The following is a 14,553-nucleotide window of genomic DNA, read 5'->3' on the forward strand; positions in this document are numbered from 1 at the left end:
GTATGTTTAGAGGACTGGTGAGTCTTTTGAACTCTGTACTAGCTGTTAAGCATGGAGGTGGTAGCTGTAAAGTAAATTTACAACAGATTTTGCATCATGTTCATTTGAAACATCTTTCCACTGTTTCAGGCTGGATTTCTGTATTGGGTTGTACGTTTCAGACCACCGTGGAGTGGGTGTGATGGGTTGTCTATGATGGAGAACAGATTTTTCAGTGACCTCCTGTCCTTTGTAGGTGGCATTATTTGATTATTATTTGATGTATTTTTAAAAAAAAAAAATTAATAATAAAAGTACTATGGCCTATGAAGTTTTAAGTCAAATGGAAGTTGAAACCCAACTTTGTCATATAACAGCTTTCGTTGTTATAAAAGTGTTGACTTATCTTAACTCAAGGACTCTTTGACTGTGACTTTAATGGTTCCCAGTCCGTGACCCAGTGTTTCTACATTTTTTTTTTTTTTAGTTCTCATTTGATATTTTCTTGTTCTTCCTACTTTAATCATGTTTTTCTAGTTCTTAGTGTCTTCTTCATTTAATCTGTTCTCTTTTGTGCTCTGGTTGTTTTGGTGTCGTCTGTGTTCTCCACAGCTCGTCATGTCAATCACCCATGCCTGTTTCTTCCCCAAGTGTCAAGCCTGTGCGTCTTGGTCGGCGTGGTTCCCGTTTTATTTTGACAGGCCCTCATCCTGTGTTCAGTTTTGCTTCCTACTGTCCTGTTAGTTTGATTATTTCCAGCTGTGTTCCCTGTTTTCCTCTGCTTATTGTCGTGTCATTCCTGCTGCAGTGTGTTTCCTTGTTCCCCTTGTTTCCATCGCTTATCCTTGTTTCTAGCTTTTTGTTTCTAGTTTTAGAGTTTTGTGTTTAGCTATGGTTTATAACTTTACAGCAATAAAACTCCCTTCTTTTGTGTCTACCCTTTGCCTGCCACACATCCAACCGTGACACTATCAGCATTTTAACAACAACCAGCTTTTTAATAATGCATGTTTTTAAAGCTGAGAAAAAATGAAACATCACTCTTCTTCTTCTTCTTTAAAGTAAAGACAAAAAATAATCTTGCAAAAAGCCCTTAAAGACTAAACACGTGTGTCATGACTCTATGACCTAAACGCATTTAGCTTTGAAAGCAACACAAAACTCCCACCTCTATCACATTTATCACACTGTGGCACCCTTCCTGGTGAACACACCATCTGCGGACATTGCAGGGCAGCAGTCATGTGCACGATGATGAATGTGATACAAGCTTTAGCCCTTGCTTGTTTCTGTAAGTTTGCTCTATTACTCTTTGACATCATTAGCTAATCTTTTATTGCATTTTTAACCTATAATAATTTAAACACATTTGCTTATTAGTAACTTTACACTCACAGGTGTAGCACCATGTAGAGCAATTAAACATCTCATTGTTTCCACAGTTTCAGGCTGGATTGCTGCCTCAGGTTCTAAGTTTCAGACCTCAGAGGTGCAGGCAGGTGAAACTGTCACTCTGCGGTGCCCCAGGATTTATACATATGACGTTACGACTTTCTGGTTCAGACTGGTCAACGGAACCACAGTCAGCTCTATTGATGTTAAGTCTGCAAGTGTTAAGTATAATGCTGAATTTCAACCTGGAAAATTTGAAATGACACAAACAACTTCTGATGTCGTTCTCAAAATCAAACAAGTGGATGTGTCTGACTCTGCGCTGTATTTCTGTGGATTTCTCTCAGAAGGACGTCTAAATTTAAGCGCCATGCAATTAAAGGTTGGAGGTAAGATTATTGTAAAGTCTTTGCCTGTTCATTCTTCGGTTATTACTCTTTTAATTTATATTACATATGCAATGTAATTATTGTCAACACTCTGTATACAAAGACTATGGGTGGTTATATATTAAGATAAATATAGAAATGAGGACTAAAAAAATCAAGGCTTTATTTTTGAATAGGCACCGATGAGCCTCAGGATGACATGGACTGCATCAACATTTCTTTTATTGCGCAGATGATTAAAAACACATGAATGTGAAATAAATTTCAGCCGTGTTGCTTTTTACCTTTATTTTTGTATTAGAGGCTCACGAAGTAGCAAAGCTGACGAGTGTCACCCTGGGTGTTCTGTCTGTTTTCCTCTTAATGGTCATCACTGGTCTGGCTCTTCAAAACATGAAACTTCAGATGGGTACTTTTTGCAGCTACAAAATCGCTCTTATAATCTTTGCTCTTCACAAATGTATAATTGGTTTATGTAATAGAATAACACTAATTTGTTTTTTGTGGATCAGCAAATAAAGAAGAACAGAATCCGGACCACAGCACGGTGAGTCAATCTAAAAATGTACTTTTATGCTCTGATTAGCAGCGCTTAAACAAAATGTGCCTGTACAGCATTACAGTGCAAAATGACATCGTATAAAGGGAGAAATAAGATTTTTAGTTTGTATGTTCCAAGTAGCTGTTGACTAATTGTCGTCTTTCCTTTAGAAATGTAAGATAAACACTTCATTTTTATTGCTTATATTTGTCTATAATTATAATTAATATGTATATAATACTCATAATAAATGAACACTGAATGTGCTTTTCACAGAATCGTGGATCTGATGAGGTGAACTATGCTGCAGTGACAGTTCGACCAAAACCAAAAAGAAGAGAGATCGAGCCGAATGTGATCTATGCTTCCACCAGATAGAATCAACAGGCGACTTGAACTGCCTGATGAGGTTATCGTGACTTAGTGTGGAAACGAAAAACTCTTGTTAAGAAAAAAATAAGATTCTTTGCTTTGGTGAACCAATGCTAACTGAATTTTCACATGTGTTTTCCTGTTAATTCTAAGTACTTACTTTGTCCATCAAAGTCTATTTAGCCAAACAAACATGTAATGTGATTGTTAATGAAATGGAAATCTGCACATGACCTGAACAGAAACAGTCGATACTTGATGACTATAACTCTCAAATCAGATTCATGGCTCTGACGGCCCAAAATATGCTGCAGCGACATTTCAACCAAATGCAAAAAGAAGAGCGATCGAGACAGACACGATCTATGCTGCCACCAGACGGACTCACTATGTAACTGGAAATGATGCTGTATCATATTAATGATATGATGCAGCAATTCTAACTCTGCAGTGAAGAAACAATGCTACTGTAATTGTACATTTGTGTGTTCTGTTTTATTAATTCTTAATATTTTCTTGCTCATTTAAAATCTTTGTCGCCAAACAAACATGATGCTAAATGTCTTGAACAAACACAACATATATAAATAAAATAGAGTCCAGTTAATATAAATACATCTGAAACTCTTTCATCAGACGATACAACATAAGGTCTCATATATCTGTCAAGGCTCGCGGGGCAAGCTGTGTGGAATTATTAAAGGACCCAAGATGCAGGCACTTCTGATGTGAGGGAGCTTAATTAATGGAGGTTGAAAATACAAAAAGGCAAGGGTGGCGAAAAACAGAACAGAGCCTGGACCCAAACTGGGAAAACTACACATTAAACAAACCTAAAACCTAGAGACACAAATGGAGATGCAAGGAGACGTAGACAGATGCAGGGAAACCACTCAAGATGACGGAGGGGAATAACACAGATGAACCAGCAACTAAAGGACGCAGACACAAGGCTTAAATACACAGAGTGATAACGAGGGAATGAGACACAGAAGGAGGGCACAGCTGGGAGTAATCAGACACGACGGGACAGGGGAAACGTAAACACACTGACAGACACAGACCTTCAAAGTAAAACAGGAAACACACACACGCAAAGACACAGACTCAGATGCGGGCTTAACACAGAGACCTGACTACACTAGAGGGGACACACAGGCAGGGATGACACAAAACAGAGGGAGCACAGAATGAACACTGGGAAACCAAAACACCAACAGTCATGATTCATAATAAAATCAAAAGTAAAAGTACAAAAAACAAAAACACTGGGTCTCCGACCCAGGACCGTGGCAATATCACCCTTGTTGCACATTGCTTTTATATTCATTTGTACATAACATTGATTCCTGCTGCAAAATAACAGCACAATCCTGAAGTGTTCATTAGTGGTCATTGCTTTCCAACAGTCATTCATTATAAGGTGTTTCATCTGTATAACAACTTTACTCTCCTTAAGCTTCAGTAACTTTTTGTCATGAATTATTCTCAAATGTAGAAATTCTCCAGTGCTATTCAGGAACTGTTCATGCATCTTTTGGTTAGTTGAAAGTAAACTGTTTGTTGCTTCTGCTTGTTTCAGACTGTACATCTGTGTCAGCTCCATGTGGACAACAAACTGAAGCGCTCAAGAAATCAGTACAAACACACAAACTGCTTGTGTGTAGTTTGTCACAGTGTATCTGCTTGTAAAAGGTACAGCTGCTCTGTTTCCCAGGGAGAGAAACAAGTGTGAGATCATTTTACTCAGACATGGTAAATGGCCTGGTTCTTATATAGCGCTTTTCTACTCTGAGAACAAGTGCTTTGTACAACTTGTCTCATTCACACATTCAAAAAAGCACTTTTTTATAAGCTTCCTCCAGGTAAGTGCTTTCTATCTAGCATTCATATACATTCATACATATACACACACAGAGCAACTCGGCCAAGGATACTTGGCAGAAGAGGAATATGTGAGGTTATGTTTAAAGGTAAGGACAGCTTAGTGACATTGGATAATACATCATTTTTAAATCAGGTATTGAATCTTTACAGTATGTGAAATTACGTCTTTTTCATATTGTAAAACATCCAAAGAACAAACTGAGGTGTATACTTTGTATGAAACAGGAGCATGGATTATTATTTAAAAAATGAGGCCTGGATAAAATAGGTCTTACCTCTGCCAAATGCCTTAAATGATAAAAAGTGGACTTGACAGTAGCCCTAATTCGGGTGTCCAGTTTAAAATCCCAGTCCATCTTAAAACCCAGGTTAGTAACAACAAGTTTAAAATACTCTGCCAGGGGTCCAAAATCAATAGAGAAAGAATCACCAGGTCTGCAAGGACCAAACACGATCACCTCTGTTTGAATGAATTACATTTGAAAAAATTTAGGGCAATCAAAGTTTTAATATCATCTAGACATTCCAGAAGTGGTTTAATAGACAAGCAGAAATATCATTTTGCTTCAGAGCCAGAAAGATGCCTCTGAAGCATTTTCCGCAAAAATGACGTCATTTCCGGTTTCGGGCAGGTAATGGCGGACATCAGACAGATCGTGCTGACATTTATTCCAACGTAGGAAGAGTTATGTATAGTTGATCAGATCGTCAAAAGGTGTTTCTGGAATATTATGTTTTTGTTGCCGCAAATGCTTTTTAGACAATTTTTGCAAAGCCATATGTGGAAGGAAACCGTGACCTAGGACAAGCTGAATGCATAAATTGGAAGTACACTTCCTCCGGTTTCATATGCAAAAAAAACTTTATTGCGCTTGCTTATGTGGTTGCTGATAGGTTTGTAGCTTGTTTAAACCTATTCACTGGAACGTTCAAGATAATTTAATTACACAGCAAAAGCATTGAACACCAAGTAGGCAAAGTTCTTCATGTTACTCATGCATGAGGGAGGCCTGCCTGGAGCCAAGTTTCGTTCCACCCACTTGACCTCCGTCAGATTCTCATCTGATCCCCCGTAACACTGCTCTTTTATTGAGGTTACATGAATAAGCATAGGTTCATTAACATATGACGTCTACATACAAACTGTAGCTCTCTTCACGACAACACAGACACAGGTCGGTTCTTTGAAACGGGCGTTTATTACTTGGGCCTTCTCTCCTCAGCTTCACCATCACCAGTACGCCGATACGCCATTACGCCAATTCGCCGTGAGAACTGGTCACGAGCGAACAGTACAAACCAATTAGCAACTTTACAGTACACATATTAAGTCAAACACAAATAAAAAAAACATTTTTCAAATGACAAATACCTCGTTGGCTGCTTGTCCTGAAAAGAGGTCCTTAAGTCCTTGTATTGCCTTTTCTTTTAGCAAACTTTTAGCTTAAAATCGCTTCATGAGAGACATCTGCTCACTCGCAGTCCATGAAAAGTCTCGTGTACTCTCGTTAAGGGTATTCTCACGAGACACTAGCTCTTACACTTTACACATGTACATTTCAAATAAAGACATTTCAACACAAACTATATATATTCATGAAATTATGTAACTTATTATAAATCAGTCATCTACATCATGAAATCTACACAGAACATTTTAACAGCATTTACACAAACAAAGAGCAGCTTGCCTGTGCGTTGTGTAAGTGTGCGTGTGTGTGTGGTCAGAGTGTGACCCCATAAACGACTTCCCTAAACCTGCTGGTCTGGAAGTCCAGCAGTTCATCTAAACAAAAGGCACTTAGACTAAAACAGATATAGCTACGTTTATCCTACCATAAAACAATAAGAGAAGGTATGCCCTCTCCCATGCTCCCAGGATGTGGGTGTGAAAGCCAGAACACTCTGGAATGCACACAAAGCCTTTGCAGACTATTAAGGATCACACATCCTATCACTACACAATTGATTATACACCTCTAAGCATATATGGCTAAATATTTCTAAGCATAAATGACAATAAACAATACAAATCTAACAGTTGCAGTTCTACCGGGATTTAAAAATAGTTACGTAAAATGGAGCGTGCCTGCTCTGACCAGCCATAAAGGGTTAAGCAAAACTGGGAGGAAGGTCCAAAAAAAATTTATATTCAATACATTCCGAACCTGAGACCAAAAAGAATCACAAGGTCCGCTTGGACCAAACACGATCACCTCTGCTTGAATAAATGACATTTTAAAAAGTTTAGGGCCATCAAAGTTTTGATATCTTCTAGACATGCCAGAAGCGGTTTAATAGACAAGTAGAAATATCTTTCTGCTTCAGAGGCAGATAAATCTGCCATTGTCACGTCTGCCATATAGTAGAGAAAATGTTGACCCTAATGCAAACACTGACAATATACTTAAGCTGAAAACATGCCTTTAATTGAGGGAGAGCAAACATAAACAAAAACTCAGAAATACAATAACTAAACTAACAAAACCTAAACAGGAAGGAAAATATCATTAAAATGGCCTGTATTTGTATAGCGCTTTACTTAGTCCCTAAGTCCCTAAGCACTTTACACTACATTCAGTCATTAACCCATTCACACCCATTAATAACCTTTAAGAGTGCTGACTCAGCACTATGGAGGTTTTTTCAAATCTGATTGTCACAGGATTACTTTCAAGCTTGGGTTCAGATTCATGTTCATGTCACTGTTGTCATAGTTAATCCTTGCTTCCCCAGTTTAGGTTATATTTTAGTTTTGCCATTGCCTTTTTGTTTCTATGTTTCTCTGTCAGTCTTAATTAAAGGTTTGCTTTTTGTTAAATTCAGTTATGTCCCTCGTGTTTTCCTGCTCTTGGGTCTGCACCACAAACACACCGGACATCCCGGCAATAACAGTAGAGCTCGAAAACGAATCAGCATTATCAGGCTTAGCAGCCTAATTAAAGGAGGGTACGATAACTGACCTTTTTGCTTACATTCAATATATTCTTATTTTGTGCTGTTTGAGTTTTTCTTGACCCTACTGGCAAACATCTGTATTTAGAACGTGATAACTGAAATAGATTCATCTTGGGAAATGAAGTGAAATTAAATGAAGATTAAATTAAATTAGCTGTTACTTGTTAACAGTAATGTGTGGGTTCATGTTACTATCTACATGAACAGGAATAAACACTGTCTGAGTGAGCCAGTTTGAAATTATTTAAGCACCGGGTGACACTCCGCCTCTATTGCCTTCACAGTAGGAAACTGAGAGCAACCTTTCTAGTGAACACACCAACTGCGGGCTTGCAGAGCATCAGACACACAACGATGAACTTCAGCTTTATAACAGCTTTAAGTCTCTGTAGCTTCTGTAAGTATAGTTTCTTAACTTGATCATTAACTTATCATTGTTTGTTTAACCCATCATCGACTACATTTGCTTATTACTAACTTTACTATTTAAAGATATCGAATTCCCCATCATGTTATCTTACAGTAAGTCTCTAAGGAACATTTTGTCTATTTTCTTTTCATTGTTTCAGGGGGGATTTCCATTTCAGCTTCTGATTTTCAGACCACAAAGGTCCACCCAGGTGAAGATGTGACTCTGCAGTGCACTAACACCTCCAAAATGGACTCTATGACTTTCTGGTTTAGATTGGTCAACAGTACCACAGTCCAATATATCTCTCGTTTGGTAAATTCTAAACGTGAGGCTACATACAGTGATGGATTTCGAAATGGAAAATTTGAAATGACAACCAACATCTCCACTCTTTTCCTCAAAATCAAGAAAGTGGATCAATCTGACTCTGGGCTGTATTTCTGTGGATTTCACTCAGATAGACGTCTCCTTTTCAGTGTGACGCGTTTAAACGTTGGTGGTAAGATTATTGCATTATTGTTCTGTAGACTATTATTGTAGTCTTTGGTTTGTTTTGGTTCCCATTGTTTTAATACTTCTTTTTCTAATTATGCTACACTTCCTGCATTGCATATACAACAATTTTCTATAATTTGATTATTATTGAATCAATAAAAAAACAAATTCAGTGTCTTGTTTTTGAAAAGACACCGATGAGCCTGCAGATGGCATGGACAGCAAATTTAAACGTAAGATTTTCCTAAAAATGTATTTTATTGTGCATGTGCACATGATTTGAAAGCCATAAAACAGTTTTGGAAGTTTTAATTTTCTGGATTTTTCTAGCAGAAGAACCTGACGTTGTAGCTAAGCTGACGAGCGTCACCTTTGGTGTTCTGTCTGTTTTGCTCCTAATGGTCATCATTGGACTGGTTGTTCAAAACAGGAAACTTCAGCAAGGTACTTTTTAAAACCTACAAAACTTTTTTTGTATTTAATCTTTATTATGTGCTCTACTGAACAGTCAGAGTAACTGTGTTGTTTTTGCCTCCTAGCTTTTAAAGAACAACAACATCTGGACCAAAGTGAGGTGATTAAATTTAAAATGCACTTTTGTACTTTGACAAGGCCAAAACAAAACTAGTTCATATACCACAAACTAACATTTGATATGTTGCTATATGTATTATGGTAAATCTATTTGTGTATGTCTGTATGTTGTATTGCACATGTTCTACTAAGCAAAACTTAATGGATGTTTATCCATCAAAATAATAATTACTTTATAAGTAATTATTATTCATTGTGAATGTTCTTTTCACAGAGTCGAGACTATGATGACTTGAACTATGCTACAGTAACGTTTCAGCCGAAAGCAAAAAGAATCCAAATGGAGTCAAATGTGATCTATGCTGCTACCAGATAGTCTCTAGTTTCTCTGCTTTTATAGTGGCACTTTTTTGGTGCATGGTTTAAACACAACTGAGATGAAAATCCTGACACCTGTTAAGTTGCATCTTTCTTGTTACAGAATCTCTAATGAAACAGTAAATACCGCCTATATTTCTGAACAACAGGGAGTATTTCGTTGTGGAACCTGGATCAAACTTTGAATTGTATATTGTTTATATCATGTGTGGAACCATATGGTAAAAGTTTATATGTTACCAAATAATACAAACGCATGTGAACCGATGAGGTAACACACAGCACTGTGTTTGAGTTAGATATATATCTTTGTTCATGACTGGAAAGATTTAATGCTGTCTTATATAGTTTGACTCATACACTTAGTTTGTTTATACCTAGTTTGTTAAAAAAAATTATCTTTCTATTTTTGCTTAAATTGTTTAAACATGCTATGTTTCTGTGTTCTGTTGCAAATAAAATGCCGTTTTATGAGGTTTGCAAGTTATTGTACACTTTTTTTTAAATTTATATTTGAAACATATAACTTGGTTTAACATAACTGAAACATACTAGTGCTGTCAACATTAATGTGTTAACGCAAATTAATCCTCCATCACGGTCAACGCAATTAAAATTTTTAACACAATTAACGCATCTGGAGTGCAGAATGACTCAAAATCCATGGATGTTACTGTCAACGCATTTCCAGCAGTTTGTCCAAGTAGAGTTGCCTTCACACATGCGCAAATGGGTAGTTGATCTGGTAGTGACGGGCAGCTGAACCAATCAACTCAGTATGGAAGATGATAAACGCACATTGGCCCTCTCGATTGGAAATTTGAGTATTAAAAAAATTACAAGACGGAATAGTCGACTGACATAAAATATTATGCACATTGTGGAAGAAGGAATTTTCTTTTCACCAAAGCACTTCCAGCTTGAAATATCACATTGACGCGATGCATACGTTAGTCGGAGATGCTGCTAGGACTTTGAGTAATGCTTCACCCAGCTTGCGACAAACCGCTCACGGAGCATCGGGGACTCAGTAAGTCTACCACGGTCATATTTACTGACACAATGCCAAGTGGATTACAACAAACTACTGACCTATTAATATCATTGACAAGACGCGCTTTACATAGCTTTGATTCCTCGTTTCAAGGACTTGAAGTGCCTCCCCAAGACTGAAGGAGAAAAAGTGGATAAATGAAAGATTTCTTTGTTAACATGAATGTTCAAGATGTTCAATAAACATGTTAAGTGTGTATGTTTTCCCTTTTTTCTCGAGTCTCTTTGCTCATTCAAATTCTGTTTGTTATTCAATTTCTGTTTGAATTTAAGCATACATTCTTTGTGTTTATTCTGAATTAACTTCATTATATTGTATAAATGTCAGTTACAAGCTTAAATATAAAGTTGAAAAAATTTAATTGCAACCAGGATATTGATCAAGTAATTGCGATTAATCGCAATTAATTAAAGAGATTGGACGATTAATTGCTTTTTTAAAAATTTTACTTTTCTTTTTTTTACTTTTTAAAAAAAAATAAATGATAAAGTGACCTTTTATCAAAAACCACAAAGAGAACCTAAGGCTAGAGTGAGTGACGGCTAAGAGGTTCAACTCAACAGTTTAAGATTTGAGAAATGTAGCTGATCGGATCTAATCATTGACAAGTTTAGTTATTTATTTATTATCAAAGTTATAATGGAGGTATCAACACTGAGTGAGGTACACATTACATGTTAACAGGTGTTTTGTCTGAAATTAACTTAAATGAAAACAAACTATTGACACATACAGTACTTTCAACACTTTCTTTGGTTGTCTAAGTGTCCATATCACAGTGAACAAGTACATTCTCACATACATTTCATTCTCCTTGTGGTTGTGCTGCTTATTTTCTTGTAGTATTTATACTTTTTGTTTGACCAATCAGAAACAGGCTGCTCCTTTACTTAGATACACTGTTACTGGAGCACAGTTCAGAGCTGCAGTCCTACTGCGTGCATCACGATAAGCCTGATAACTGCATTTCTCTGTAGGTAAGTCCAGCTGTTTTCTACTATACAACTGTTAACATCTCTTCAATACACCAAACAGCGATGAATACTTGGAATTTCTTTTATATTTGGTGTATTATTTGATACTTGTAGAATTATTAGGTCCCAGTCTCATAGTTTCATGGTGACATCATACAGCAATGTACCGACATTAGTTCACCTTCATAAGAGAGTTTCAAAAATGCCAAGTTTAACATCAAACACTGTATTGTGTATCTCAAAGTTAAGTAAGTGGATGCTTCTGAATCAGGTCTGTAGAGTTCAATAATGGGAATAACTGTCAGGAGAATCTAACTAAAGGTTCAAGGTAAGAGTTTTATAAAGTCCTGTGTGTAATCCTTCTACAACTATACATCTGTGAACATTTTAGTCATTGTACTCACAGATAAGAGAGTGTTATGTTAAAACTTTTATTTTAATTATCTTATAGTGGAACATCTACAGCTGAACTTTGTTGAGTCAATATGAAAAACTTTAAAAACAAATAATACAGTGATCTGATATGTCTTCTATCTTTCAGGTGACAATCAAGAACAGAATCCACACCGTTAGTTATCAAACTGAGTTGTGGTTAAATGTCAAATCAGTGAATCTGATTAAATTTAGTTTTATTCATGCAATACCAGTTGTTGCACAATTCACAGCAACAGTTGCATCAAGATGCTTTACATTGTAAGATAAAGAGCAAACAATGTTAGAAAGAAATCCCACAATCACACAACCCCTTATTAGCAAGCATTTAGCGACAGTGGGAAGGAAAAACTCCCTTTCAATGCTTGAACCACCAGGAGGGGTTGTTTGACCTGTCCTGCAGCAACAGCAGTAATGCCAAAGAAGAAGTTAAGTTTTTAATTCTCATAATTTTTGAAGAGATTGCACCTCTTGGCTGGCCTGGGTGTTTCCCCAGATAAGCTGGAAGAGGTGGCTGGGGAGAGAGAGGTCTGATCTTATCTGCTTAGGGACTTATCGGGACCAGACCCCAGGTAAGAAAAGAAAGTACATTCATTGTGTAACAAAAACTCACTGCCTACATTTTAAGAACAGGCATACATTGTAAAACTGGTCTCACAGCAGACCACAAAATGTATACATATTTTAAATACATCAAGTACTGTATGAAAAAAAAAAAGAGATTGTAATTATCGTATTTGTTCTGTTACCATGTAACCGTGGTCTGTTTAAATAGATTTTCCCTGAGAAAGTTGCTCTTTAGTGCCTCCTTCTGGCATGACCTGATGTAATGTGCGCAAATCTGTCTCTATTCTATGATGTCATCAGAAAGTGCATACTATTGTTTGGGGGAAAGACTTCTGCTGTAGTGACAATTGTCTCCCTTAAAATGGTCTTTAAGGGCATTGTCGGTATGTAATTCTGTTCCATCCTTACTAATGAACAAAATCTACTTGAAGAAATGCGATTGCAGTTGTACTGCCTCTGCTATGGTTGGGCAGTCATCTACACTCCTTCCCCACATCAAGACTCTGATGACACGATTCCCGGTTCACAGGTTTATTGACACAGGGAAAGGTGAAACGGTAACAAACAGTACAAGGCATAATCACTGTACTTATTCACCATGTACATATATAACGATGAAAATATATTAACCCAGTTTTTTAATATGTCAACATGCAATGTTCATATGAATTACTTCCCTTTTTAAGTCAAATACAAACATCAAATTATGATTTTAACAAGTCTTGCTATAATGAATGCCTCCAATTCGTTTGTCGTTCCCCTTTAACTAGCTCCATAAGCAATTGCTAGCGTAAACTGCATAAGATTGGTTTTATCATTAAACTTACAGAAAAATGAACTTACTTGAAAGAAAGTGGTCTATACATGCACAAAAAAAAAAAAAAAAAAAAAAAAACACACAGCATGCCCCTGCGGGCGGTTTATCCTTCAAGCTCGGGTCCTCTACCAGAGGCCTGGGAGCTTGAGGGTCCTGCGCAGTATCTTAGCTGTTCCCAGGACTGCGCTCTTCTGGACAGAGATCTCCGATGTTGTTCCCGGGATCTGCTGGAGCCACTCGCCTAGCTTGGGAGTCACCGCACCTAGTGCTCCGATTACCACGGGGACCACCGTTACCTTCACCCTCCACATCCTCTCGAGCTCTTCTCTGAGCCCTTGGTATTTCTCCAGCTTCTCGTGTTCCTTCTTCCTGATATTGCTGTCATTCGGAACCGCTACATCGATCACTACGGCCGTCTTCTTCTGTTTGTCTACCACCACTATTTCCAGTTGGTTAGCCACCACCATTTTGTCCGTCTGTATCTGGAAGTCCCACAGGATCTTAGCTCGGTCATTCTCCACCACCCTTGGGGGCATCTCCCATTTTGACCTCGGGACTTCCAGGTTATACTCGGCACAGATGTTCCTGTACACTATGCCGGCCACTTGGTTATGGCGTTCCATGTATGCCTTGCCTGCTAGCATCTTGCACCCTGCTGTTATGTGCTGGATTGTCTCTGGGGCATCTTTACACAGCCTGCACCTGGGGTCTTGCCTGGTGTGATAGACCCCAGCCTCTATGGATCTTGTACTCAGAGCTTGTTCTTGTGCTGCCATGATTAGTGCCTCTGTGCTGTCTTTCAGTCCAGCTTTGTCCAGCCACTGGTAGGATTTCTGGATATCAGCCACCTCCTCTATCTGCCGGTGGTACATACCGTGCAGGGGCCTGTCCTTCCATGATGGTTCCTCGTCTCCCTCCTCTTTCTTGGGTTTCTGCTGCCTGAGGTATTCACTGAGCACTCGGTCAGTTGGGGCCATCTTCCCAATGTATTCTTGGATGTTCGTTGTCTCATCCTGGACTGTGGTGCTGACACTCACCAGTCCCCCGGCCCCCTTCCTTGGGGGCCGGGGACTGTGTTTTGGGGGTGAGCCTCGGACACTGGGATTGACCGCTAAACCTTCCGGAGACGTGGTGGGCTTATCAGCGAAACATCAAGGAAGGAGGGTGCCCACTTGATAATCGAAAAAGACTCCACCACTCAGTCGACAGCTCCATAGTCTAACTTGCAGGTTTCATGTATACAGTTTAGTGATACAAATAATGTACCTAGTCCTTTAAACAAACAATAAAAAAATGTAATTGAATTTAACTGAACTGAATTAATTCAGTGATAACTTTGTATGTATTTATTTTTTCCGATATTAGCACTTTG

At 38.0% G+C, this 14,553-nt stretch overlaps 1 protein-coding gene and 1 long non-coding RNA gene across 2 annotated transcripts; both read left to right on the forward strand.

Moving 5' to 3' along the window:
• The first annotated feature begins 1,982 nt into the window (after nt 1-1,982).
• On the forward strand, nt 1,983-2,703 carry LOC120722811. The gene is made up of 3 exons (XR_005693606.1): nt 1,983-2,169; nt 2,273-2,307; nt 2,578-2,703. It is a non-coding gene; the product is annotated as an uncharacterized LOC120722811 (long non-coding RNA).
• Nucleotides 2,704-7,857: 5,154 nt separating this feature from the next.
• On the forward strand, nt 7,858-10,514 carry LOC120722812. Its single transcript, XM_040013944.1, has 5 exons — nt 7,858-7,915; nt 8,088-8,429; nt 8,756-8,869; nt 8,965-8,999; nt 9,234-10,514. The coding sequence occupies exons 1-5, from the start codon at nt 7,873-7,875 to the stop codon at nt 9,333-9,335; spliced, it is 636 nt and encodes a 211-aa protein (XP_039869878.1). The 5' UTR covers nt 7,858-7,872; the 3' UTR covers nt 9,336-10,514.
• Nucleotides 10,515-14,553: the final 4,039 nt, after the last annotated feature.

This window comes from Simochromis diagramma, unplaced genomic scaffold (genome assembly GCF_900408965.1).
Source record: "Simochromis diagramma unplaced genomic scaffold, fSimDia1.1 OVJJ01000811.1, whole genome shotgun sequence".
In the NCBI taxonomy this organism is placed as follows: domain Eukaryota; kingdom Metazoa; phylum Chordata; class Actinopteri; order Cichliformes; family Cichlidae; genus Simochromis; species Simochromis diagramma.

Bases quoted from the DNA above. Each gene is read 5' to 3' on its own strand.
- LOC120722812 (XM_040013944.1), top strand. From the start codon at position 7,873: ATGAACTTCAGCTTTATAACAGCTTTAAGTCTCTGTAGCTTCT. The intron at 8,870-8,964 runs GTACTTTTTAAA...TTTGCCTCCTAG, and splicing joins AAACAGGAAACTTCAGCAAG to CTTTTAAAGAACAACAACAT. The intron at 9,000-9,233 runs GTGATTAAATTT...TTCTTTTCACAG, and splicing joins AACATCTGGACCAAAGTGAG to AGTCGAGACTATGATGACTT.